Source organism: Cynara cardunculus, unplaced genomic scaffold (assembly GCF_001531365.2).
Source record: "Cynara cardunculus var. scolymus isolate 2C unplaced genomic scaffold, CcrdV1 Un_Scaffold_1076, whole genome shotgun sequence".
In the NCBI taxonomy this organism is placed as follows: Eukaryota; Viridiplantae; Streptophyta; class Magnoliopsida; order Asterales; family Asteraceae; genus Cynara; species Cynara cardunculus.
The window spans coordinates 22,666-47,862 of NW_020200674.1; the positions used below are offsets into that span (position 1 = coordinate 22,666).

Consider the following 25,197-nt stretch of genomic DNA (forward strand, 5'->3'; position numbering starts at 1 on the left):
GCCGATCTCCATAAATCACAACTCTTCCTTTTTCGGGTAAGTCTATATGAATCATCTTTTCATTACAGACTATGTTGGCTTGGTTTTCAGCTAACCAATCCATGCCTATAATTATATCAAATTCCCTTAATGGCAAAGGAAATAACTGTATAGGCACTTCACACCCTTCTATACTTATGAAGCATTCATCTATCATTTCCTTAATTGAAACTTCACTATCATTTGCTGTTTCCACAATTAAATCCTCACTCAACGCTTTAGATTCTAAATGTGCACAATTAACAAACGACGGTGACACAAAAGAACGATTTGCACCAGAGTCAAATAAAACTTTGGCATATACTGAATTAACAAGGAATGTACCTGTCACCACTTCAGGGTGCTCTTCCGCCTCGCCTCTCGTCATCTGAAAGGCTCTCCCTTTTGCATTAGACTCTACCTGTCTTATCCCTTCCCGTCCACTTGGATTAACATGATTATCCATTTGTCCACGACCTTTTGGCACATACCCAGATCCTCGACCCCCAGAATATCCAGATCCCCGACCTCCAGCAAAACCAAACCTTCGACTCTTTGATTGCGGACAATCGACATTAACATGTTGAGATGAATTACAAGTAAAACACCTCCGCGTCATCCGACAGTCTCGAGCTATATGTCCTGGTTCTTGATATTTAAAACATACTCGAGATTCTGTATTGCAATTTCCCTGATGTATCTTATGACATCAGGTACACGCCCTATCAACAAATCTTAAGACTGGCCGATTCAAATTTTCCATAAACCTCGGTTTACGGAAATCTGTTACTGTAGCTTCCCCCTTTCTTTTCTCTCCAACCTTTTCTTATGGTTGTCGGTTAATGTCTTGTTCTAGTATTTCAGCAGCATCAACTGCCGCTTGAAATGTTGTTGGATTCCTGGATATCACATATTTCCGAAGATTCGACTCCAACCCCAGATATACTTTCTCACTTTACTGTTTTCAGATATAATATAGGCTTCAGCAAACCTAGATTGTTCCATGAAAATTTCTGTATACTGGCGGACTGACATGTTTCCTTGTTCAAGACGAAGGAAATCATCTTCCAACTTTCTTACTGCAGCTTCAGGACAATACTGCATTTTAAACTTAACCACAAATTCTTCCCATAACATGGTTTTCAGAATATTCGGATCTGAATTGGACAGAACTTCCCACCAGTACAAAGCACTTGATCTTAAACGAGATACAGCAAACATGACTTTGTCCTCTTCTGCACTTTTACTGATTTGCAGACTCAGTTCTATTTCTTTAAGCCAACACATAGCTTTAACAGGATCACGCTTACCAGAAAACTTAGGAGGTTTACAAGCAAGAAACATTTTGATATCTCCTCCTTTTTATACTGAGGATGAAGTAAGGGGTACAGATGTACCAGTTACCGGTGTACTAGCTCCAGCTTCCTCCTGATAATTGGGATTTCTTACCACTTCTGGATTATTTTGGGCTGTACGCCCCAATAAATTCACCAAACTTTCTTGGAACTTTCCCAACTCTGCTGCCAACATTTCCTGGGTAATAAATCTGGGATCAGGAACATTGTGTCCACTCCTTGCCCTTCCTCTTCCATGACCAGACATTGAACTTTCTTGAGCCGATAGTTCATGTTCTTGTCTAGTACCTCTACCAACGACTTCGCGTTTCTATCGTCATCACATTTTTCGGGTCCTCTCCTTATGTTACATTTCTTCTTCCCCGACCTCTTCCATAACCAGTAGAGGTCCTTTCTGATTGATTGGGATTATCTGCCATTTCTCAGTATATAACTTTTTCTGTCACATTTAAACACACATGATTATTCTCATAATCACAATATAATAACACATTTATCCTCATGTCTATTCATAACTCAGATTATATTAGTCATATATAATCTATCTTTCTCATAATAGGTTCAGCTATAACATATTCCCATGTTCATAGACCCAGTGAACCTATTATCATAACTTCCGCCTCTCTAGTTTAAGTCTAAGTATTTTGCAAATACCCAGATCCCTTAAACTAAGGCTCTGATACCAACTGTAACAACTCCCAATTTTCATATACAGATAATCCACATACATATTCTCATGATACTAAAAATAGTATTGTTACAAAACACGGACTAACAAAAACTTTCTTTAATATATTTATGAGTAAACAAATGTCATCAACATTAAACTTTTCCCTTTCCTTTATCCTGCGAGGTATGATGACCTGCAAAACCGGTTAGTCCAACAACTGAGCGTTACACCCAAAAGGTCTATTGAGTGCATAAATCTCAAACAAATAACACACTTTCTAAACAATCAGTTCAGAATCAGACCTGTTCAGATACATATACTTATCTATTTCTCTCGCGGTTACACCGCCATTACATTTCTCTCGTGGTTACACCGCCATTTCATCTCTATCGCGGTTACACCGCTATTACATCTCTCTCGCGGTTACACCGTCATTACATCTCTCTCGCGATTACACCGCCATTACATCTCTCTCGCGGTTACATCGCCATTACATCTCTCTCGTTAAAATATATCAAAAATTCTAACATGTTATCCGGATTTGAAATTCGGTCAACCTTGTCCGGATATGAAGTCCGGACAAACACTTAGAATGTTAAGAGGGTTACATCGACCATGTCTTGAGCGGTTTAGCTTTAAGTCGGTCAACACTTGGGCGATTTAAAGAAATATCCGGACAACACTTGGGCGGTTTAAGGGAAATCCGGTCACCTCTTGACCGGTTTAAGAATAACTCCGGACAATCTTTGTCCGGTTTAAGGACTTAACCAAATATTTATGAAATGCAGTTCATAAATAGCAGATTCYAGCAGTAAAAGAAGTAATAACCAATACTTTAAAGCAATATACACTCACCTTAAATAAGAAATCCTGACTCTGAATTCTCTTCTTCTTCTTTGCCAATTTGTATGATTCAAAAGGAGAATTTCCTATTATAACAAGAGTGTAACCTTTTCATTTTGACAAAAGTTTTCTATATATAGTAATAAGGAAACAAAGTGGGCGGTGTCTCCAGTCGACTCCCCCTTTCTTTTAAAATTATTCCCCCAATATACACATCTCCAAAATCTTCACATAATCCTAACACACACACACACACACACACACATATATATATATATATATGTTAAAAAAAATTTAAATCAAAACTTGAAACCCGAATATTACACACCCCCTCTCGAGGAATCATCATACCCGATGAGGTTTGCCCCACCATCCGATGGTACAAAGATCGGCTTTGATACCATTTTGTATCACCCCCAAAGCCCAAAGCAATGGACTGGCCTGATAACTTCGAATACAACTTAAAACCATGGTGCAAGTTATTAGTAGCCTATTGCTTAAGACTTATAAGGAGCTAACAATTTTCACCTTCTATTCATGTGAGGCGAGTTGTTACATACCCCAGTTTGATTCCTTCCTTGTGCATCTAGGTAATCGGGGAAGATAACCGGAGAAGATAGTAATTGCTTGAATGACTTCGGTGTGAGTCGGGGTGGGGGGGATAGAGAAGGGGAGGGGATCGGTGGAGTGGCCGTGAAGGGAGGAGTTTCAATGGATGGTTCTCAAGGGTGATCGCCGAAGATAGGTAGTAACGACAAGAAAAGAAGAGGGGGCCAAAAATTTGGTCCCTAAGTGTAACGCCCTATTTTTTTTTTTAAAGAAATGTTACGTAATCTAAAACGAATTCCTAAATAAATACTCCAAAAAGACAGCTAAAATAAAACCGTTTTACAGCGGAAGTCTTTGAATCAACCAAAAATCTACTTAAGTTCTAACCCGCCTCATACCAAGTTAAGTTACAAAAGATCGACACATAGCCGTCTAGACAAAAGACTAAAAATAAGATGATAATAGGTAACTCTCTAAGCGTGTCATTTGCCCTTATCCAACCTCAAACTACCTGGCACTAAGATGCATACTATAGTCAACTTATAAAGCTTAGTGAGTTCATGGTTTCCGTGAATAAAATCATATCTTGACACACACATATATATATATATATATATATATGGCATATATGTATGCTTTATAATAAAAGTCACAACTTTTACAAAAATATATTTTAAGAAACACTGAACATAAGAGATCTCATATAATGTTTAGTCGGGTATGAATCATTTAGTCACAAACACGCCCTGAGTTGATATATCAGTCTTAATTGATCATCCATTTATCTGCGTCGTGTTTTATATTGGTCGTGACTTACTGGTCAAATGCCCACCCTTGAATCATAAAACTTTAATATRGAATAGCATGCTAGAGTTATTCAAAAACTGATTAAACACATAACATGTAACCATTCACAAAATAACATACATGTAAAATATATCATAACATGTATGTAATTGAAATATCATGCATACGTACACATCATCAACGATTCATATCATTCAAAAATAAATTTGTACTTAGGTATGCATCCCAATGAAATCTCATGAAGATTCACCTGATAACGTAGGTTGCTTAACTAATGTCGCTGAATGGTAACCTATAATTTATAATAACGAATAGTGCATTAATGATTAATTTCTCCCAAAGGCCAACATAAAAGTCAACTATGTCGACTAGGGTCAACATTGGTCAACTATGCTTACGAACGCTCCTCATATCAATTAAAATTATAAGAACCGTGAGTTCCAACATAATGTGTCTAATCTAGCTATAGATCTTAAAACGACATCATAAACGTGATTATTAAGTTATCTATTATATGATAAATAAGTTAATAGTTACATATTTTGAGTTAAAAGTGTCATAATAAATTTACAACTCGAGTAACACCTCGTATAGTCAATTATTCATTTTATAACTCCATAAAATCATCTTTTATAAAATAAACTCAAGAGCTATGCTTTAATCTTATAAAAAAATCACCTAATTATTTAAATGATTCATTCTAATTATCCCCAAATAATTACATAGTTAAAGTAGTAAATTTCAAACCTTGACGGTATTTTTATAAAGCAAAATGGTCACGTATTGCTCAAAATATACACTCTTTAATTTTAGAGGCATTTTTGTAATTTTATAAAAGCAAAAAAATAAAATACAGTTGAAATCTACACATCTAAAAAATTTCAAGGAACTTTCTGGAGTTAAGAAAGTTTTAAAAATTAAGTTTAGTTTTCTAAACTCTTGGGGTTATAATAGAAATTTATTAAGAAAAGTCAGTTAATTACTAAATATAAGAAATTTCTAATCCTGAATAACATGAAATGATCTCATACTGGAGTGGTTAAGGCGCGCCTCTACTAACAAGAGGTCGCAGGTTGAGCCTTCTAAATAGTTATTCATATATATTTTTAATGGGTTGGTTTCACAGGTTTATGGGTCGGATTTGGCCCGACCCGGTCGCAACCCAGAAACATAGCAGCCCCATGGCTGCGCATTTTTCACTATTTTAAGCTCCATTTTGACTTCTTTTTTTGATCTTTTTTCTTTATTCTTTTTGTACTAAAACCTTGGTAATATTTTTACCAACATTTTGACATAAAGAACAAAATTTTTCGTCAAGAAATGAGTTTCATTTTCTTATTTAAAGTTTTAGTTTTAAACTAAACCGAATGAAACTTTAAACTCCAAAATCGATCCATAAAACACGAACTGGAACGTAAGGCTACTAGGGTTCTATAGAGGACTAAAAATCGAAGCTAACCATATAAAAAACATGAATTTTAGTTGAGTATTTTACCTCTAATCGTCGATAAACGGAGATTTCGGATGGAGACTTTCGAGCTCCGATTTCTCTCCCGATTCTCAGCGAAAATTCATAATGTTTGAATGAAAACTGTAGAGAGGAACATTGGCTATATATTCCTGAATTTTTTTGGCTTATTGGTTGACTGAACGAGCCAATAAGAAACCTCAAAAGTCGGCATCGTTCCATCACTTTCAAAAATCAAAAAATGACATATTTACAGAACATATCCTTCTGGTTTGGACCTTCAAAAACCTTTCAATTTCTTTATTTGTATTATTTATATATATATATATATATATATATATAGTTTGTTTCAAATACAACCCATCGCATTTGTACAACCAATGCAACCCAATATATTGAGATATTTATGGAAATGATAAGAGTTCATTTATTATGATTTGAATATTTATGAAAGATGAATATGGTTCATTAATTATGATCGATACCTTATATTAGGAAATAATAAAAACATCTATGAAATCACATATTAATCAAATGAAATGGACGGTTGAGATTGGGTTGTATTGGTTGTACAAATGTCAAGGGTTATATAATAACCAACCCCTCTCTTTCTCTCTCTCTCTCTCTCTCTCTCTATATATATATATATATATATATATATATATAAAAGGAAAGAATAATAATGAAAAATAAAACTAATTATCTATTCCTCAAATTACATTTTTTTTGGGTTTTACACTAAGGTTGCCTGTGTTACGTAGATATATGTATTAGAGCAAATCACATTTTTAGTCTCAGTAATATATAATTTACATATTTATTCATTAAATAAAAATGATAGAAAAGTCTGAAAAGATTAAAATATTCCTGACTTAACGAGTTTTTTAATGACCATTAAAGGTAGAGACCAAATATGGTAATTTTTGTAAACTATGATTATCAAACTGTAATTTTGAAACTGTAGAGATAAAAACTGTTACTTTTGAGAAACCATATGAACCAAAAATGTAATTTACTCTAAAATTGTAGGGGACCTTATCAAATTAACCTTACAAATATAAACAATTAGAATATTATCCCCGAAATTAAAAATTGGTATAAATTAGCCATTTGTTACGCACTATGCACCACAAAATACGTAGAGAGATCTGAATGCAATTTTCAGGAAGTTCGAGGACTGACTTGACATATGATTTAATTGGTCTGTCCGGGTTGACCAACATGGACCCCACTTGGCACAAAAAAGTATTTTTCAAAAATATTATTATTTTTCTTTAAAAAATTAATTTTTTAATTTTTTTATTTAGAACTTTAATTATTTTTTAGAAATTTATTTTTTTCTTTAAAAAATTTAATTTTTTTAGGAAAAAATTAATTAAATTTTTTTTAAAAAAATAATTAAAGTTCTAAAGAAAAAATATTATTTTAGAAAAAAAACAAATTTCTACTAAAATTAAAGTTCTAAGAAAATAATTTAAAAAAATTAAATTTCTAAAAAAATTAAATTTTTAAAGAAAAAAATAAAATTAAAAAATATTCTGTTTATTTTTTTTAAATAAATTTTTCAAAAAAAAAAAAAAACTTTTTTGGGCTAGGTGAGGTTCTCGTTGGTCAAACCAATCAAATCATGCGTCATTCGGTTCCCAAATCTCTTGAAAATTACTAATTTTTAATTTTAAAGATAATATTGTAATTGTTTACGTTTGTAAGGTTAATTTGATGAGGTCATCTTACGTATAAATATTATTGAGCCAAAATACTTGTAATTATTGTTTGATGTTGGGGAGCCAAAATCCACGTAGGATTGGAATGAGGCGATTCTGTTTGGTCGTATTTCGTTTCCCGCGAATATCTCTCAACGTTCTTCCCTGCCCTCTGTCTTGTCAAAATTTCCCCAAATTGAACAAAATTTTGATCCAAATGCTTACTTACAAAAACCTAGAAATCATCATCTTTGATCCCTTCTTTTTCTCTGTATAAAATACTAGAGATCACACTGCCATGAACAATAACATCATTTCTATCTAATGTCAATTCCACCTCCTTCCTCAGAATCCGAATACGAATCCATCGATCATGTCTACAGAAACCTTCACCAAAATTGCCAAACCTCCCATTCCATCGTTAGATTGAGGAAAATACCTCCGATCCCGATTCGTCAGAGCCAAAGTATGGCTGAAATGGCGGAAAATAACGACGACGGTGACTGCAGTGACGACGGTGACGACGACGACGACGGGGATAGCAAAGACGATGCGAGTTATGACCGTCAGTTGGAGGAAGATTACATACTCCATGCTTCCGCCCTTGGCCTCAACCATATTCGCACTTGTTCTGTTCCTTCACCTCTTAGGGTCGTTTCTACGACTATTACCCCCTCAAAATTGGGTGCTAATAGTAAAGATAAGATTGCAACTCCTCCTCGTGGAGAAGTGCATACAAGACAACATTCTAGGTGTACTGATCCAGGTTACCTAATCCATTGCTCCCCACTTCATATACGAGATTGTCTATTTTGAATTGGGCATTTGGATAAAGTCTCGTATTTAACTTACATAACAGACTAATTGCATGCTCTAAATTCGTGTATCCATGACAGAGCTTATTATGTTCGTTAGTACTGATAGTAATAGTCCAACTCCAACATAAAGCAGAATCACTTTTCTGCACGAAGAGTAGTGTGGTAGAAACAACTTCCATATAGTACATTTGAGTGTTAGCAAACAAATAATCCAAGTTTATATCTAAATCCGAAGTTACAGTTGAAACTAGATATAATTATTGAATCCTCCATCTAGTGGTTCAAGCTTTATATAAATTGGTAACTTGGTTTGTTTCAATCTCTTACATGTCCCTCTTCTTGCGAGCAGGACATTTTTCTTTTAAGGGAGTGTTGAGGTTTGATATACTATTTGACATTTTCAATTATCTTCGTATTTTTTAGGCAAGAAGGTATCATGGAGTCAATCTAAATCCTTACGAGTCCTTCCACCACCCATTGGTGGACTGGAGGTAATATCTTTGTTACTGGATTCAGTTATAGCTCAAGCTGATAGGCTTGATTTGCATTAATTTTGTATTTCACACCTTTCTCCTTTATTGAAGCAATAGGTGGCTTAGATTCGTTTCATTGTGACTGATTGCAGGGTAATGCGGCTATTTCTAAGGAATTGCAATCTCCAAGATTCCAGGCCATAATGCGTGCTACAAGTGGTCGTAAAAAGAGAGCCACGGATATCAAGAGTTTCTCTCATGAACTCAATGCTAAAGGAGTACGACCTCTGCCTTTCTGGAAATCTCGTGGGTTTGGGCGTGTGGAGGTATCTCCTTGTTCGCATAGTTCATGTTCTAAAGTTCATATATCTAGTTCACCCTTAACCTGTTTGCTCCATGCCATTGCAATATGTATCAAGTTCAGGAAATCATGGTAAGGCTCAGGGGAAAGTTCGATAAATTAAAAGACGAAGTCAATGCTGATCTGTGTATCTTTGCTGGGGATTTGGTGGGCATACTTGAAGAAACATCAGTATCTCACCCAGAATGGCAAGAAAATTTGGAGGACTTGTTAATTATAGCAAGGAAGTGTGCAAAAATGACATCCAGTGAATTTTGGTTGAAATGTGAAAACATTGTTCAGATCCTAGATGATCGCCGCCAGGATTTACCTACGGGTATCCTCAAACAAGTCCATACCCGACTCTTATTTATACTTACTCGATGCACCCGGCTTGTGCAGTTCCACAAGGAGTGTGGTTATGAAGACAGTCACCACATCTTGGGTCTTCACCAGCTCAGTGATCTTGGTGTCTATCAAAAAGTCATAGAATCTACATACCAAAACTTCAGTAGCTCATTGGGAGAAACTGAAGTAACTGAAACACAAATTGACCAGGCCCATGGGGCGAACCAGGAACAAGATAAAGCAAAAATAATTTTAGATGGAGGAATCGATGATGTGGAGGTTAGTACAGCAAAAAGTGTTGCTTCGTCAACTAGTAGCTACAGGATGTCATCGTGGAAGAAATATCCATCTTCAGCAGACATCAGCCTCAAAGGCCATGATGAAGTTGACAGCCCAAGAAATGATGTCTCTGACCAATTAGAACCTAAAGATGACCATGTCTATAATATAGAAACACCAGTCTGCCCTCCTGAGGACTTAGAGTCACCATCAAATTTAAGAAGAGTTACATCTGGGGATTCAGGAGGTCAACATCATGTAGCTTATGAGAGTTCATTGATCTGTCGTATATGTGAAGTTGAAATACCCACTGTACATGTTGAAGAGCACTCTAGGATATGTACAATTGCTGATAGATGTGATTTGAAAGGTTTGACCGTCAATGAAAGACTCTATAGAGTTGTAGAAACTCTCGAAAGGATCATTGATTCATGGACACCTAAGAGTGCATTTGCTGCTGGAAATCCAGAGGTTGGGAGAATATCTTCATCCAGTACACCAGAAGATTCTGACGAATCATCACCTAAAAACCACCGTTTGTCTCGTCAATGCTCTGAAGAATGCCCTGAAGAGATACTAGAATGTGTCCATGAAGCTGGTACGGCATATGTGATGGACAACCTGCACAGTTCGCCTGACATGTCTAGTGAAACACGTGGAAACTTGACACCTGTTACATGTCACAAAGCCTCATCAGGTGGAAGCTTGACTCCTAGATCACCTTTACTAACACCAAGAACAAACCAGATCGAAGTATTTCTGAGTGAAAGGAAGACCACATCTGAGCATGAAAACTGGCAGCAGGTAGTGATCAATCTCCATCAATTTAATATTCATAGCTCCAGGGAGATTTAGAGATCTCCATGCCAATGGGTTCGAAGAAGCAGATCCCCTTTCGGTGTTCACTGTTACCTGTATTCATTAACTTTCATGTTTCAAATTACTTCAGTGATGTCACTTTTTCCAGATCTGTCCGCATAGGTATTTTCTCACGAGTCGTTTGAGAATACCTTCAACTTCTGCCTAGCATGCAGTTGCTTTCTGTCAAACGTCAATTGCTCCTTGCTTTTCTATATTCTGGGAAAATACTTCATATAGTTTCCTGGTGACAACATTTCCTATTTTTAGTCTGCATATTCGGTTCCACGTATCAATTTTTCAGTTGTTTTTTTCTTTCTTTTATGTGACAATAATTAATCAGAATAAACGAACATCAGTAAACACTGGGTAAGTTGTTTGTTCTATAATATTACGAGCATACACAAGTCTTGAGCACACCTATGAGTTATTCTGCATCAGTTTTACAAGAGAGGGTAGGTAATTTGAATGCATTTTCTATAACATTGGATTGATGTATCAGCACTTGGACTTCACTGGGACACAATCTTTTGTGTACTCGGATTTATATTCCCTCACTCTGCCAAGTATCTATTGTATATTGTGAATAGAACATATTTTGTTGTGCCTTGCATTCAGAAAATATATTTCAATAATTTTGTATGCCATTACTTCCAGGTTATTAAAAGACGTCAATGAATCATGTTTGTGTAGTAAGTAGCTCCATAGTCATTAACTGGTGTTTGAAGTGACTGAAATGCACTGATTTCATTATTTAGACCTATATGCCGTCCACAGTTGCAGTTACACACATGTATACACACATACATACATATACATATTCACACACATAGACATACGCGTGTGAGTGTGTGTATGTATGTATCTTTGCTTGCTCCCTGTTTCTTCATGCACCGCTTTCTATATTAATGTTGTTTTGACATTATTGTAATAAATGGTTTTAAGATGCTGAAAACATCCATCAAATGGCAGATACATAAGCTACTGGAAATTGCTCGATCTTTGGCAAGTATTAACACTAATGAGTACAGTGCACTGGAGATCATGCTTGATCGTTTAACAGATCTCAAATATGCTATCCAGGACAGAAAGGCGGATGCTCTTGTTGTCGAAACATTTGGTAGACGTATAGAGAGACTATTACAGTGAGTAATTTAATCGTAAAACTTATAAAACTGATGCAAATGACTTGTCTGTTCCAAATTTAGAGATGCACTCTGATTTGTAGAGTTCAAGTTTCCAAATTCTTTAATTTAAAACCAGTAGGAATTCACTTAACTTTGGAACTTGTTACTAAATCTTTTAGATAGTTTATAATAGCATAATTACAGAAGGGAAATAAACTCGTGATTTTGAAATTTAGGTATTGAACACCAAAGTCAAAATGAATCACCAACTTTGGAACAGAAGACTACTATTCTGCAGTAGATGATTGGGATGAGCTCCGTTGTTTTAATCAATTGTTGATATGTGCTCATATTTCAAGGTTACTGAAATTTTTTCCTTCACAAAATACAGGGAGAAATACGTACTTCTTTGTGGACAGATAGAAGATGATAAGATAGAATCAAAAAGTAACATGGCCAATGAAGATAGTTCGGTAGAGGATGATACAGTTCGTAGTCTGCGTGCCAGTCCTGTCAATTCATACTCTAAAGATAGGACATCTATTGAGGATTTTGAAATAATAAAGCCAATCAGTAGAGGTGCGTTTGGACGAGTTTTTCTGGCCAGGAAAAGGGCAACAGGTGATGTATTTGCCATAAAGGTAAGGGCTTCATACACCCTGAAGTAATTAAATATGACGAATTTAATCTCTCACTGGAATGCACTTGTTTGGCACTAGTTTATCAGGCTCTTTTTGTTAAAATGAATCATCATTCTATTACCTGTGCCGGGAATATGCTGTACCTCCATGATTTCCCTTAAATTCTGAAGGGCTTCATCCTCACAGGGATAACTTGGACTTTTTAAGATAATTCCACTTAATAATTACTGATTGAAGTACTGAAAGTACCTGAAACTACCATCCAAACAGTTTGGTCTCCTATATCTTGAGTTATGTAAGATTTCATCAAAATTAAATTTATAAGGGAAGATTATTTTGTATTTTTCGAGTTTATCTGAGTATCTAACGGGAGGTGAGTCCTTGTCCTGCCTCACCAAAGACAAGTAATGAGTTTTCATGATCGTCAAAGACATCGTTTTAAAGTAATACTATCGATATGCAAATCAGCTTCTTGTTGCTGTCATATGTGTCACACCTTATGACTCGAGAATACTTAAAACAAGACAAATGATATGGTGAACAGTGTTTGTGTTGGTGGATGGATAAACCAAACCAAACCAAACCCAATAAATCCTACACAAAGTGGTGTTAAAGGATGGTAAAATGCACATATATCTTTCCTCCATCCCATGGAGTAAAGAGGATGTTTTTGTGAAAAAGTTATGCAAAAAAGGTTTTGGGAAGAAATTTTCGGAGTCTTTACGTTCCCGAAGGTATGAGCTTGAGAAAACTTGGGAGATGAAGAAAGACTAGGAAAAGTAGAGCAAGTGCACACACAAAACATGAAAGAAAAAAGATTAAAAAAATTAGCAAGGGTGTTATAAAATAAGGGGAAGTACCATCCAAACCAAATGAACTGGTGAATCCCACACGGAGTAGGGTCTGGAGTAATAGTGTACACATACTTCACCTTTACTCCAAGGAATAGAGGGGCCATTTCAGTGGAGACCCCCGACTTGTAAAAAGGTTTTGAGAAATGCATTTTGCAAAAAAATCCGAAAGTTTGACAATAGTTTGACAGATTAGAAAGAGATAAGATATAAAAAGAAAGAGATGAAGTTTAGAACAGTTAAAAGAGAAAATAGGGACAAATAATAAGGGGCACAAGGACATTAAATGCATACAAGAAGGTATGAAACCACTAAACTAACTAAAGATTGTTGTCCATCCTGGTGCTTTAGTACCACCCACTCACCGTCTACTTCTCGACTCCCTCCACTACCCCCAAAAATCACGTCCTTATACACAATTTGCTATTCTAATCTGGCTTCTCCATGAACATGTAGAGGTTATGTCTTTTGAAATGTCTAAATCTGTCATGTCCGGTCTCAGTTGCTTGTCCCAACATCCTCAAAAACCTCTCCCTCCTCCTCACACCTTAAACCCTAATGCTTTCAAGCCTCCTTACCGGTGTCAACATCAGTCTCCTACGAATCTGCCCAATCCACTACAGTCGTTCCTATCTCATTTTATCCGTTATTAGGGGATACTCCCAATTCTGCTCAGAAATCCTTGTTCGGTACCTTGCCTAGCATGGTTGCCACAGGTCCAGCCAAGCATCATCATTTAGTAACCTCCATCTTCCTCTCATGCGCGTTCTTTATTGTCCAACAATCTGTGTCGTACGACATAACTGGTCTGATGGCTATCCTGTAGAATTTTTTCTTCAACTTAGCAAGACCTTCTTGTCACACAGCACTCTTGTGGCAACCATCATTTTAAGCATGTAGTCTTTATGCAGTGAATAACATGATCCTCGACCTCACCCTCACCCTCCTTGTGAATAGTAGATCCTAGATACTTAAAACTGACCTTTTGAGGTACCCTTTGTACCTATGCTGACTTCTACCCTCTCAATACATTACCTATTGAAATTGCACCAAAGATATCTGGTCTTGCACCGATAGTGCGCAAATCTTTAGATTTTCTACCAATATAATGTCTTCAATAAATAACGTACACCACATGACACACCCTTGGATCCCTCGTGAAATCTCATCCAAAATCATGGCAAAGAGAAATGGGCTTAGTGTCGGTCCCTGGTCTAGTTGATAATGGTACTCATCACACCAATTAGGTGGAGAGACTTATCATTTATAGAAATTGAATTTACACTTTACAACCTCAAAGAATTTAAAGAGATATATGACTATACATAAACATATAAGTATGCAAAAGCTAAGTGTGTCTAATATCCTCCCTCAAGCGAAACGGTGGCGGACCAATACAGAGCTTTTCTCGAAAGAACTCAAACTGATGACGAGGTAAACTCTTTGTGAAAATGTCGGCGACTTGAAGCTTGGTCGGAACGAACTTGGTGTGAAGTTTACCGGACGACACAAGTTCACGAATAAAATGATAGTCAAGATCAATGTGCTTAGCACGTTTGTGAGAAACGGGATTTTGGGTGAGAAACAGAGCACTTCGATTATCGCATAACAATGTTGGACGATCCGGTGGCAACGCATGAAGTTCTCGCAACAAATGAGTGATCCAAATGATTTCCGCTGCGGTGTTGGCCATTGCTCGATATTCAGATTCACAGCTGGAGCGAGAGACAGTTGGTTGTTTCTTGGCACTCCAGGATACAAGATTGCCCCCGAGGAATATCGAGTAACCATAAGTGGAACTACGGGTCTCGAGGCAACGAGCCCAATCAGCATCAGAGTAGCCTACAAGAGTGGTATATGTCGGTTTGGAAAAGGAGAGTCCGTAAGAAATCGTACCCTTGACATATCGTAGAAGCCGCTTAACTGCTTGATAATGCGGAATAGTAGGGGCCTGAAGGAATTGGCTAACCTGGTTGACCGCATACGAAATATCCGGACGAGTTATCGTCAAATACTGAAGAGCACCAACAAGTGACCGATAATGCGAGGGATCTGAGTAAGCATCACCACTGGTAACAAAGGTCGTGTTAGAGGCAATAGGAGTAGTAGCTGGTTTAGCATCGAGAAGACCGGCCCGAGCAAGAATGTCATGGGCGTACTTGGTCTGATTGAGAAATAGACCATGGGTGGTGTAAATAGCTTCAATCCCAAGAAAATAATTTAGACGGCCGAGGTCTTTGATCGCGAATTCGTTGTGCAAGCGAGTGATGATGGAGCGAATAACCGTGTCATCGTTGCCAGTCAAAATTAAATCGTCAACATAGACCAATAAATATAGCACACACGAGTCACGTTTGAACACAAATAGAGACGGATCTGCCCGACTGCAAACAAACCCGGTACCAACCAAAAAGGTGCTTAGACGATGAAACCAAGCCCGTGGGGCCTGTTTAAGACCATAAAGAGCTTTATGTAGGTGACACACATGACCGGGAAAACGAGGATCAGAAAATCCCGGCAGTTGCTCCATGTAAACGGGATCATTCAGGGTGCCATGAAGAAAGGCGTTATTGACGTCGAGCTGGTGAAGAGACCAACCATTTGTGATAGCCAAAGACAAAACAACACGAACCGTGGATGCCTTCACCACATGATTAAAAGTAAGTGAGTAATCAACACCCGGAAGTTGACTAAAACCTTGGGCAACTAGACAAGCTTTATGACGATCGATAGTACCATCGGAATGATACTTAGTTCGAAACACCCACTTACAACCGACCACATTGCGATCCATGGGTCTAGGAACCAACGACCAAGTATGATTGTTTCGTAGGGCATGCATTTCAGCGTTCATGGCATTCACCCAGTGAGATTGCGAAGCGGCAGAAGAAAAAGTGGTCGGGTCATGCTGAGCAAATAAGGCACTATATACACCATGTTTAGTAGTGTAAGCAAGATCCACTCGATGCTTCGGTTTAAAGATGCCGGCCTTGGCCCGTGTAATCATGGAATGACCAACAGGAGGTACAGGTGAAGGAGTGGCAGCCGGCGAATCTGGTTCGGTGTCATCAAACAAAACAGCAGGAGGCGGACTATCTGGTGAGACAGATGATTGAGCATCTATGGGCGACTGAGCTTGACCCGGCGAGTGGGCCTGATCCGGCGACTGGGCCTGTTCCGGCGACTGGGCCTGTTCCAGCGACTGGGCCTCGGCGACAGGAACTGGATCATCGCAGAGCCCATAGCCAACGGATGGAGCAGTCGGAGGCGGGCTTGGAGCAGGAGCCGATGGCAAACTAGAAAACGGTGCATCGTCTAAAAAAGCAACTAGACGAAGGTCATGAATAGAAGCCCGAGTTGAAGTGCCGCTAAACGGAAAGAAGAGCTCATCAAACTTGGCATGCCGGGTAATGAAAACTCGARAGGAGCCRGGCTCAAGACATTCATATCCTTTGTATKGGGCAYAATAAYCAAGAAATATGCAAGGAAGGCTTCGTGGCGACAATTTGTGCTCCGCATAGTCCCTTAAGTAAGGGTAGACTTGGCATCCAAATGGGCGAAAATGATCATAAGAAGGAGCCCGAAGAAACAATATCTCGAACGACGATTTATTATTTAATACCCGAGTGGGAAGCCGGTTGATGATATGAACAGCTGAGCGAAAAGCATGGACCCAATAAGAAGATGGAACATGCCTATTGAATAACATGGCTAGATCGGTTTCTACAATATGACGGTGCTTTCGCTCCACCCTACCATTTTGTTGCGGAGTGTACGGACATGAAATACGATGAAAAGTAGCATTGTCATCAAGCAAGCGCCGTACATGGTGATTCAAAAACTCTGTGCCCCCATCACTTTGGAAGATTTTAATTTTAGATGAAAATTGTGTTTGAACAAACTTAAGGAAAGCCCCAAAAACCACATGAAAACCGGACTTGGTTTTGAGTGGATAAAACCACATAAAACGAGAAAAATCATCTACAAAACAGCATAATAACGATAACCATCAACCGAAGTAATCGGGGATGGCCCCCATAAATCACAATGAATCAAGTCCAACACATGTAAAGCACGTTTTTCATTAGATTCAAAAGGCAATCGATGCGCCTTAGCAAGTTGACAAGGTGAACAAACAACAGGTGACGGTAATAAAGACGTCACCGAAAGGTGACCTAATTTGTTCAGGAGAGATAGTATCAAAAGAAACGTGACCCAAGCTTGAATGCCAAAGCTCATATGATGCTTTTAACTTCGAACATGCCACGGCCGTAAATGCCTCCGGCTTATGTGAGAGAACATACAATCCTTGCTCACATCGGCCCTTTGCTAGAACCTGTTTCGTGGCTCGATCCTGGATATAGAAATGAGGTTGGGAAAACAAAACATCCAAACTATTATCAGTAGTCAATTTACTAATGGACAATAAATTTTTGGTGATCGTTGGAACAACCAGAACGTACGTCTCGCAATTTAATATTATTGTGAATCATAGATTGACCAATATGAGATATGGGGAGAACATTACCATCCCCAAAAGCAACCTTAGAGTTCCCAGCATAAGGCATAGGTTGAGATACGGAGGCCGTGGAAGAAGCCATATGGTCGGTAGCACCGGAATCAACAAACCAATCCKGGGCATTGGACGTTACATGACATTGAGCATGAAAAGCTTTGGCTAAATCAGTATCGGAACCGGGTTTATGAGTGGCATACGAGTAGAGATGTGGGCACGCACTAGCATAGTGGCCATTTGTTCGACATAATTGACAATGAGGAGGACGACGCCCACGACCGCGACCACCTCTAAACGAGCGACCACCACGACCACGACGAGACACGGGTGAATCTGAAGTAGCAGAAAAAAACCACTGGTGGGGAAGAAGTACCATGCAAAGATTGCAAAAATAACTCATGTGCCTCGGCTTGGGTAAGAAGATCTCGGAGAGTGGTGAGCGACCGAGAGGCCCGAATGGCGGTGGAAAAAGTCTCGAAAGTCGGACCAAGGCCACACAAGAACCAGTGAATTTTGTCTGATGCAGCTATGGGATGACCAACAGCAGAAAGTTGATCACAAATATTTTTAAATTTTCGTCCAAACTCAGCAACAGTGGACGTACCCTTTGAGAATTGGCGCAGTTGATCCCGAAGATTCTGAATTCGTTCGACAGAGGAGTGACTATAAGCCTCCTCAAGCGCAACCCAAATCTGTCGAGCCGTTGATAAGCCAATGATTTCAGAAAACGCTTCTTCGGTCAACGATGCTTGAAGGAGAATAATTGCCCGCTGATCAGCAGAGATCCACGCAGTAAAGGCTGGATTTGGCGTAGACTTGTCAGCGGTGAGAATCACCGGATCAGGTGCATGAAGGGTCCCATCAACATGCCCTAACAGATTTTGATAAGTGAGGAGAGGAATCATTTGATTCTTCCATAAGAGATAATTGGAAGATGATAATCTGTTAGTGATCAGATGAAGAATTGTATTCATGGGTAGGGTAGCATCTTGAGAAGGAGAAGCCATGGAAAGGGAAGAGGTGCAGGAAAAGAAAAAGATGGGAAAGAAAGAGAGAACGACAGTGGGAGGGGAAGAGAGAAAGGGTGGGATTAATTTGCTCTTGATACCATGATAATGGTACTCATCACACCAATTAGGTGGAGAGACTTATCATTTATAGAAATTGAATTTACACTTTACAACCTCAAAGAATTTAAAGAGATATATGACTATACATAAACATATAAGTATGTAAAAGCTAAGTGTGTCTAATACTAGTCCTATCTTCACCGGAAAATACTACATCGTACATGTTGTCCTAACACATGTCAATGTTCACTTGTACATATACTGAGCTACCCTGACATCCCTACATGGTACTCCTCTCTCCAGGCTACTCCAAATCACATCCCTATCGCTGGCCTTCCAGGTCTATGAACTACATACTCTGCACTTCTCCACTAGCTCATGGGGCCTCAACTCACAAATTAGTCCATGAACTAGACTGCTGATGGTTGGGCATAGCCATTTGCTACCTGCTATTACTAGGAAAAAAGGAAAAGCTACATCAAGAAGATTAGAACTCAAGGCCTCACCCAACTTTACCACTCAACTGTTGTTCGTTTTGTTTATTTTCTGCCCCCATTTACTTTTATTACTTTTCTTCCTTATTCCCCTCTTAACTTCTATTTTTTTCTTTGTTCTTAAAACTCGTTTTTTGTCTTCTTTTTGTGTCAATGGATATTTATGTAAAAACATAAAACTTAAACAAAATTAATCACATCTAACAATTAATACTTTGAACATGTTTTTGATTTGAAAAACCTTGTGATAATAATTGAAGACTTAGGGGCCGTTTACCAAACATGTACCCGGTAAGTGCTTACCGGTAAAATCTAACACTATTATTTACTTATTGAGTAAGATCTTAGTCCACCAAAACGACATCGTATGCAACAATTTACCCGGTAAGCGCTTACTGTGGTAAGAGTCGTCACCCTCACTTACCGGGTAAGACTCTTGGTCTTTGTCTCGCTCTTACCGGGTAAGATTCTTGGTCTTTACCATATTCATCCGGTGAGGTAACGTGACTTGATAACGCTTACCCGGATAACGTTTGGTAAACGGCCCCTTAGTCGAATAAGTGATGATCCGATGGTTCTGGGAATCTTTGGGCTGTCATTTTTGCTTTGTGTATGATATTCATATGCTACAAAATGACTTTATAGACCCTGTTTTTGAGAATTAGCTTCAAAGAGGAACTACTTGAGCACACCAAGCTACTTTACAAGTAATCAATATAGATTGTCGTTGTTTCAACATGAAGTACGAGGTTCTACTATGTGCTAAATGTATTTTATTTTTCTATTTATAAATGACTTGTTGACAATATGGCTGTTGCTTTGCATTTATATGCAGTTATAAGAATTAAAAACCATTGAACAAAGGTTTTTATGTTATCTTGAGTGCACATTGTGTGTGGATTTGTTGCTCGGTAACATCATGCTTAAGATTGTTATAAATCCTAATATTTAATGCTTTTTTTAAATTAGGCCACTTTTGAGTGTTTTTGCCAAGGGCACGGAAAACCTTAGGACCAGTCTTGCTTCTCCATGAGGCGTCTATCGAGGTGGATTGCCTCAATCCTCGCCGTGGCATGAAGACGAATTGTTTCTTTGTCACACTGGTTTTGTGCTGCACCTTGGCCTCATTCACTCTCTCCCATAGTTTCATGGTGTGGTTTAGTAGTTCATACCATGGTAGTTTTCGCAATTATGTGCACCCCCCTTTGTTCTTATATAACAGCACCACCACACTAAGTTTTCACTTTTCCGACATCTTGGCAGTCTTAAGGACAAGGTTAAAGAGCTCCACCAACCATTGTGCACCCTTCTCCCCCAAGCACATCCACACTTCAATAGGGATTTGATATGGGCCTCCGACCTTGTCCTTCCCCATTTTTCATGGTGCCTTCTTCACTTCCCCCTTTCTAATTCATTGACAAAAACGATGATTGTGCTTGTTTGTCGAATGTAGACCTCCTATTCTCACCATACCTCCTCCCTCCCTCCCTTGCCTCGTTAAAAAGCTAGCAAAAATAACTACCCCATATCTCCTTTATTTCCTTGTCTCTTAACTAAAACCCACATTCTCATCTTTAATATACCTCAAGCTTCCTAACCATTGACCTCTTCGCTCCCAAGCTTTAGCCATCTTGTGCATAAGGGGAAGTACGAAACAACCAAACAACCTAACAAGTTAGTCGAAAGACCCTTTCCTGGCTAAACTTGCACTAAAGCTACTCCTGATTACCCCTAAGAGTTCTCATGCCTATCCTAGGACTCTGAAACCTCACTGTTGGCTCTTAACCCTCCCCCATCCCACCCTTTACCATTACAACCCCTCGCTTGACCACAGTAACCACAAGTCCTAACACAAAATCTGCTACCTTACTCCTGCATCTACAAAAACTCCTGCCGCTGGATGGATATATATATATATATATGTATGTATGTACGTATATTTTCATTATAGACTTTGTTTTATTTTCTTTCTCACCCTTCATAAGTATGTTACACTTATGATGTGCATCTATATTTTATTCTTTAAACATCTTGTTGCGACTGAATTGTGGTGTCTTGTTCACTACGTTTCGAGTAATCTGGTTCAGTTAAAAGTGTTTATCATGTCTTGCCGTGTTTACAATTTGTATATATGGTTCTGTTGTCTTCTTTACCTCTTCTCCCATGAGAATATTTAACAAGAATACCCTTGGCTGACTTTGATACCTTTCCTGAATACCAAGCGACCAAATAACTGCTTTAGTTAATACGTTCTTGACACTGCATGATGGATCTTGTTGGTGAAACATGCGTGTGTGACTTTTTAGTCCCTGTTTTTTTCCTAGACATATCTCACTCATCTCATAACTTTCACACAGATCACCTGTTTCGCTACTAACAGCTAAAAGAACTTATTCCGGAAAAAGTATTGCAGGTTTTGAAGAAGGCTGATATGATTCGTAAAAATGCAGTTGAAAGCATTTTGGCCGAGCGTGATATCCTGATATCAGTTCGTAATCCTTTTGTGGTGAGAAGTGCATAAATTTTCGTTCAAGCTAGACTTACCTGTACTGTAACTTCATTAAGTTGTTTGACTTCTGACATGAGCAGGTTAGATTTTTCTACTCATTCACATGCAAAGAAAATCTATACCTGGTAATGGAGTTTCTAAATGGAGGAGATCTTTTCTCTTTGCTGAGAACTCTAGGTTGCTTAGAAGAGGACATGGCTCGTGTCTATATTGCAGAACTTGTAAGTTTTTTGCTTTTCTTCTCAGTTCATGCTAGCACACATCTAACTAATGCTATGTATTCTAATTGATTATTTTCAGGTTCTTGCATTGGAGTATTTACATTCTTTGAATATTATCCATAGAGACCTGAAGCCAGACAACTTGCTAATTGGTCCAGATGGCCACATCAAGGTCAAGATTCTATGCTCCTTTATGAAGTTAATCACGTAATGTTATTACTTATTTGTCAAACAGTTCCTTTTTTTTCTTTTTGAATAATTAATTATTGAACTTTCTCTTTTTAATTTCAACTTCTAAAATCAAGGAGAAAGTGAATGTCTTTTTGAATGTATGCTTAGCATCATCAATTTCTCGTAAATGTTACCTCCTGACAGAGCAAAACAATATGTTTTCTAATGTTTGTAAGAGTTATGATAATTTGTAGCTAAATTTGATGATAAGGATGCATTAGTTATCTTGAGGAGGTTTCAGATATAAACCATGTCATTCATACAAACCAATCAATTGAGATATTTATGGAAATAATGAAGGTTCATTTATTATGATCCGATTATTTATGGAAGATGATTATTCATTAATTATGATCAACACTTTATATTAGGAAACAATCGAGATATTTATTAACCAAATATTAATGAGAGTAGTTGGACGATTGAAATTGGTTTGTATGGTTTATAACTTTATATGGATGACATCCTCTATTATCTATGATGCCACGTTGTACCAAAACTATTTTTGAACTTTTAGTTCAACTGTGAAGTTTGTGCTGTTGTTATGTCTCACTTGAAACCCTTACTCGTCTCACAATTTTATATCATTCTTATAGTTGTCAGATTTTGGGCTATCCAAGGTGGGTCTCATCAACAGCACAGAGGACTTATCAGGTACATCGGACATCAGGACCTCTATTTACAGGGATGATGAAGTTACAACAGAACGAAGATCATCGTTGAATGGAGAACAACGTCAAAAACAGGCGGTCGTTGGAACTCCTGACTATTTGGCTCCTGAAATACTTCTTGGCGTGGGACATGGTTGGAACTTCACATTGGCATATATGCAAAATTTACAATTTTAGCCTCTATTTTATGTGTATCTGCTGCATACTTATCTTGGAAACCTTCCCTTGTAGGTGCAACAGCTGATTGGTGGTCTGTTGGTGTTATTCTTTTTGAGCTACTTGTAGGGATTCCACCATTTAATGCAGAATCTCCAGAGGTATGCTCTCTAAAAAGGAAAATCTGCTGACACTTTGTTGCCATTCCTTATACCAAACTTTGTAGTTCATAAAGTACCTACCAAGACTTGATACAACAAAAAGTATCTGTGAAACTTTAAAGCATTACTTTTAGGCCTTAAGCCAGCGTTCATTTATGTAGTTGGATTCGCTTTATGAAATTCTAGGTTACTAATAGCATCTTGCCCACCCCGCAATACATTACAAACAAGTTTGTCCATAAAGTAGTCCACACCTTTTCTTGGTTTTGTTACACTTGAATGTAGCTTTTGGTATTTAATATCATCTAAAGTGAATAGAAGGATACTTGTTATGGATAAGGATAACCATGTAACTAGGGATGACAAGTGAGAAGTGATAGGTAGACCTTATTTTGAAACATAAAATATCATTGGCTTATCAAATGTATTCTTATCCTTCTTCATCCGACCCATATTTTACATGTGTTTTGTCGTCTCCTTTTCCACCCGTGCATTAGCCTAATTCTTCCCATGATTGTCAATCTTAGGGGCCGTTTACCCAAACACTTACCCGGGTAAGCGCTTACCAAGTCACATTACCGTATTGGATGAATATGGTAAGGACCAAGAATCTTACCCGGTAAGAGTGAGGCAAGGACCAAGAGTCTTTTTGGTAAGTGAGGGCGAAAACTCTTGCCACAGTTAGGGCTTAGCGGGTAAATTTTTGCATACAATGCCGTTTTGTTGACTAAAATCTTACCAGGTAAGTAAGTGATAGTGTTAAATTTTACCGGTAAGTGCTTACTGGATAAGTGTTTGTTAAACGGCCCCTTAGTCACGTTCTTCCCCTTCATCACCCGTGCATGAACCTATTAGACATATGTAGAGTCTCCTATTTATCATTCATTTTTTCGTTTTAGCCCTTGTATGTATTTATTGTTTCAGGGCTGCAAAGTGTAACTTTTTTGTATATTTATAGTTATCCTCTCCTCCTATTTTGGGATGGAGAGCATTTCTCTCATGGTATCATACGCCTAAATTACGATCCTTCCCCTTCTCATCAGTTTCCCTCCTCTCTTTCTCCCACCCGATCGCTTCCCCCTCCCATATCTCCCATCTTCGCCTCTTCATCCTGTCGGCACGTCTACGGTGTTCTCATGTCTTCTTCATCGGCCACTGATTCCCTCTTCTCGATGAACACCGCAATGCATTTGATCACGATCCGCCTGTTCTCCACAAATTACTTACTGTGGCAGAACCAAATTCTTCCGCTGCTCACCTACCAGAATTTGGTAACTTATGTGGATGGCTCCTCCCTTCCTCCCACCACTGAGATCACCGCCGATGGCAAAAAACAAAGCCCAACCCGGCATACGCTGAATGGATTTCCGCTGACCAGAGGGCCGTTATTCTCATCCAATCCTCCCTCTCGGAGGAAGCCTTCTCGGAGATCGTTGGTCTGCGCACCGCTCGGCAAATCTGGGTTGCCCTCGAGGCGGCCTATAGCAATTCCTCTGTCAAACACATTCATAATTTGCAAGATCAACAACGTCTTCTGTCAAAAGGGACTACCCCGGTTTCCGAGTTTGGTCGGAAGTTTAAATCCATATGCGATCAGCTTTCCGCAATTGGGCATCGAATCAATGAAAATGATAAAGTCCATTGGTTTCTCTATGGACTTGGGGCAACATTTGGAACTTTCTCCACTGCTATTTTCACCGCTCGCTCCCCTATCATTTTTCGGGATCTGATTGCACAAGCCGAAGTCCATGAACTATTCCTCAAATCGCTCCACGGTTCTTCACTTCCGGTTGTCGCTTTTTCTGCCGATTCCGGTGCCGTCTCCTCAAATCCTACTCGTGGCCATGGTGGTCGCAACCTTCGTGGCGGTCGTGGCTGGGGCCGTCGTCCACCACATTGTCAATTGTGTCGCACTAATGGTCACTATGCGAGCGCTTGTCCCAAACTGGCCACTTTTGCTAGTCATGCCCCCACTAGCGACACTGATCTCGCCCGTGCTTTTCATGCACAGTGCCATGTC

At 38.6% G+C, this 25,197-nt stretch overlaps 1 protein-coding gene across 1 annotated transcript in view; it reads left to right on the forward strand.

Moving 5' to 3' along the window:
- Positions 1-7,737: 7,737 nt before the first annotated feature.
- Positions 7,738-25,197, forward strand: part of LOC112502200 (probable serine/threonine protein kinase IRE) — a 24,449-nt gene continuing 6,989 nt past the window's right edge. Inside the window, 11 exon segments of the mRNA XM_025106054.1 lie at positions 7,738-8,179; positions 8,655-8,711; positions 8,822-9,030; positions 9,129-10,475; positions 11,502-11,674; positions 12,048-12,297; positions 21,642-21,734; positions 21,818-21,958; positions 22,038-22,130; positions 22,786-22,993; positions 23,092-23,177. Of these exon segments, the coding sequence (XP_024961822.1) occupies positions 7,738-8,179; positions 8,655-8,711; positions 8,822-9,030; positions 9,129-10,475; positions 11,502-11,674; positions 12,048-12,297; positions 21,642-21,734; positions 21,818-21,958; positions 22,038-22,130; positions 22,786-22,993; positions 23,092-23,177 (3,099 nt within the window).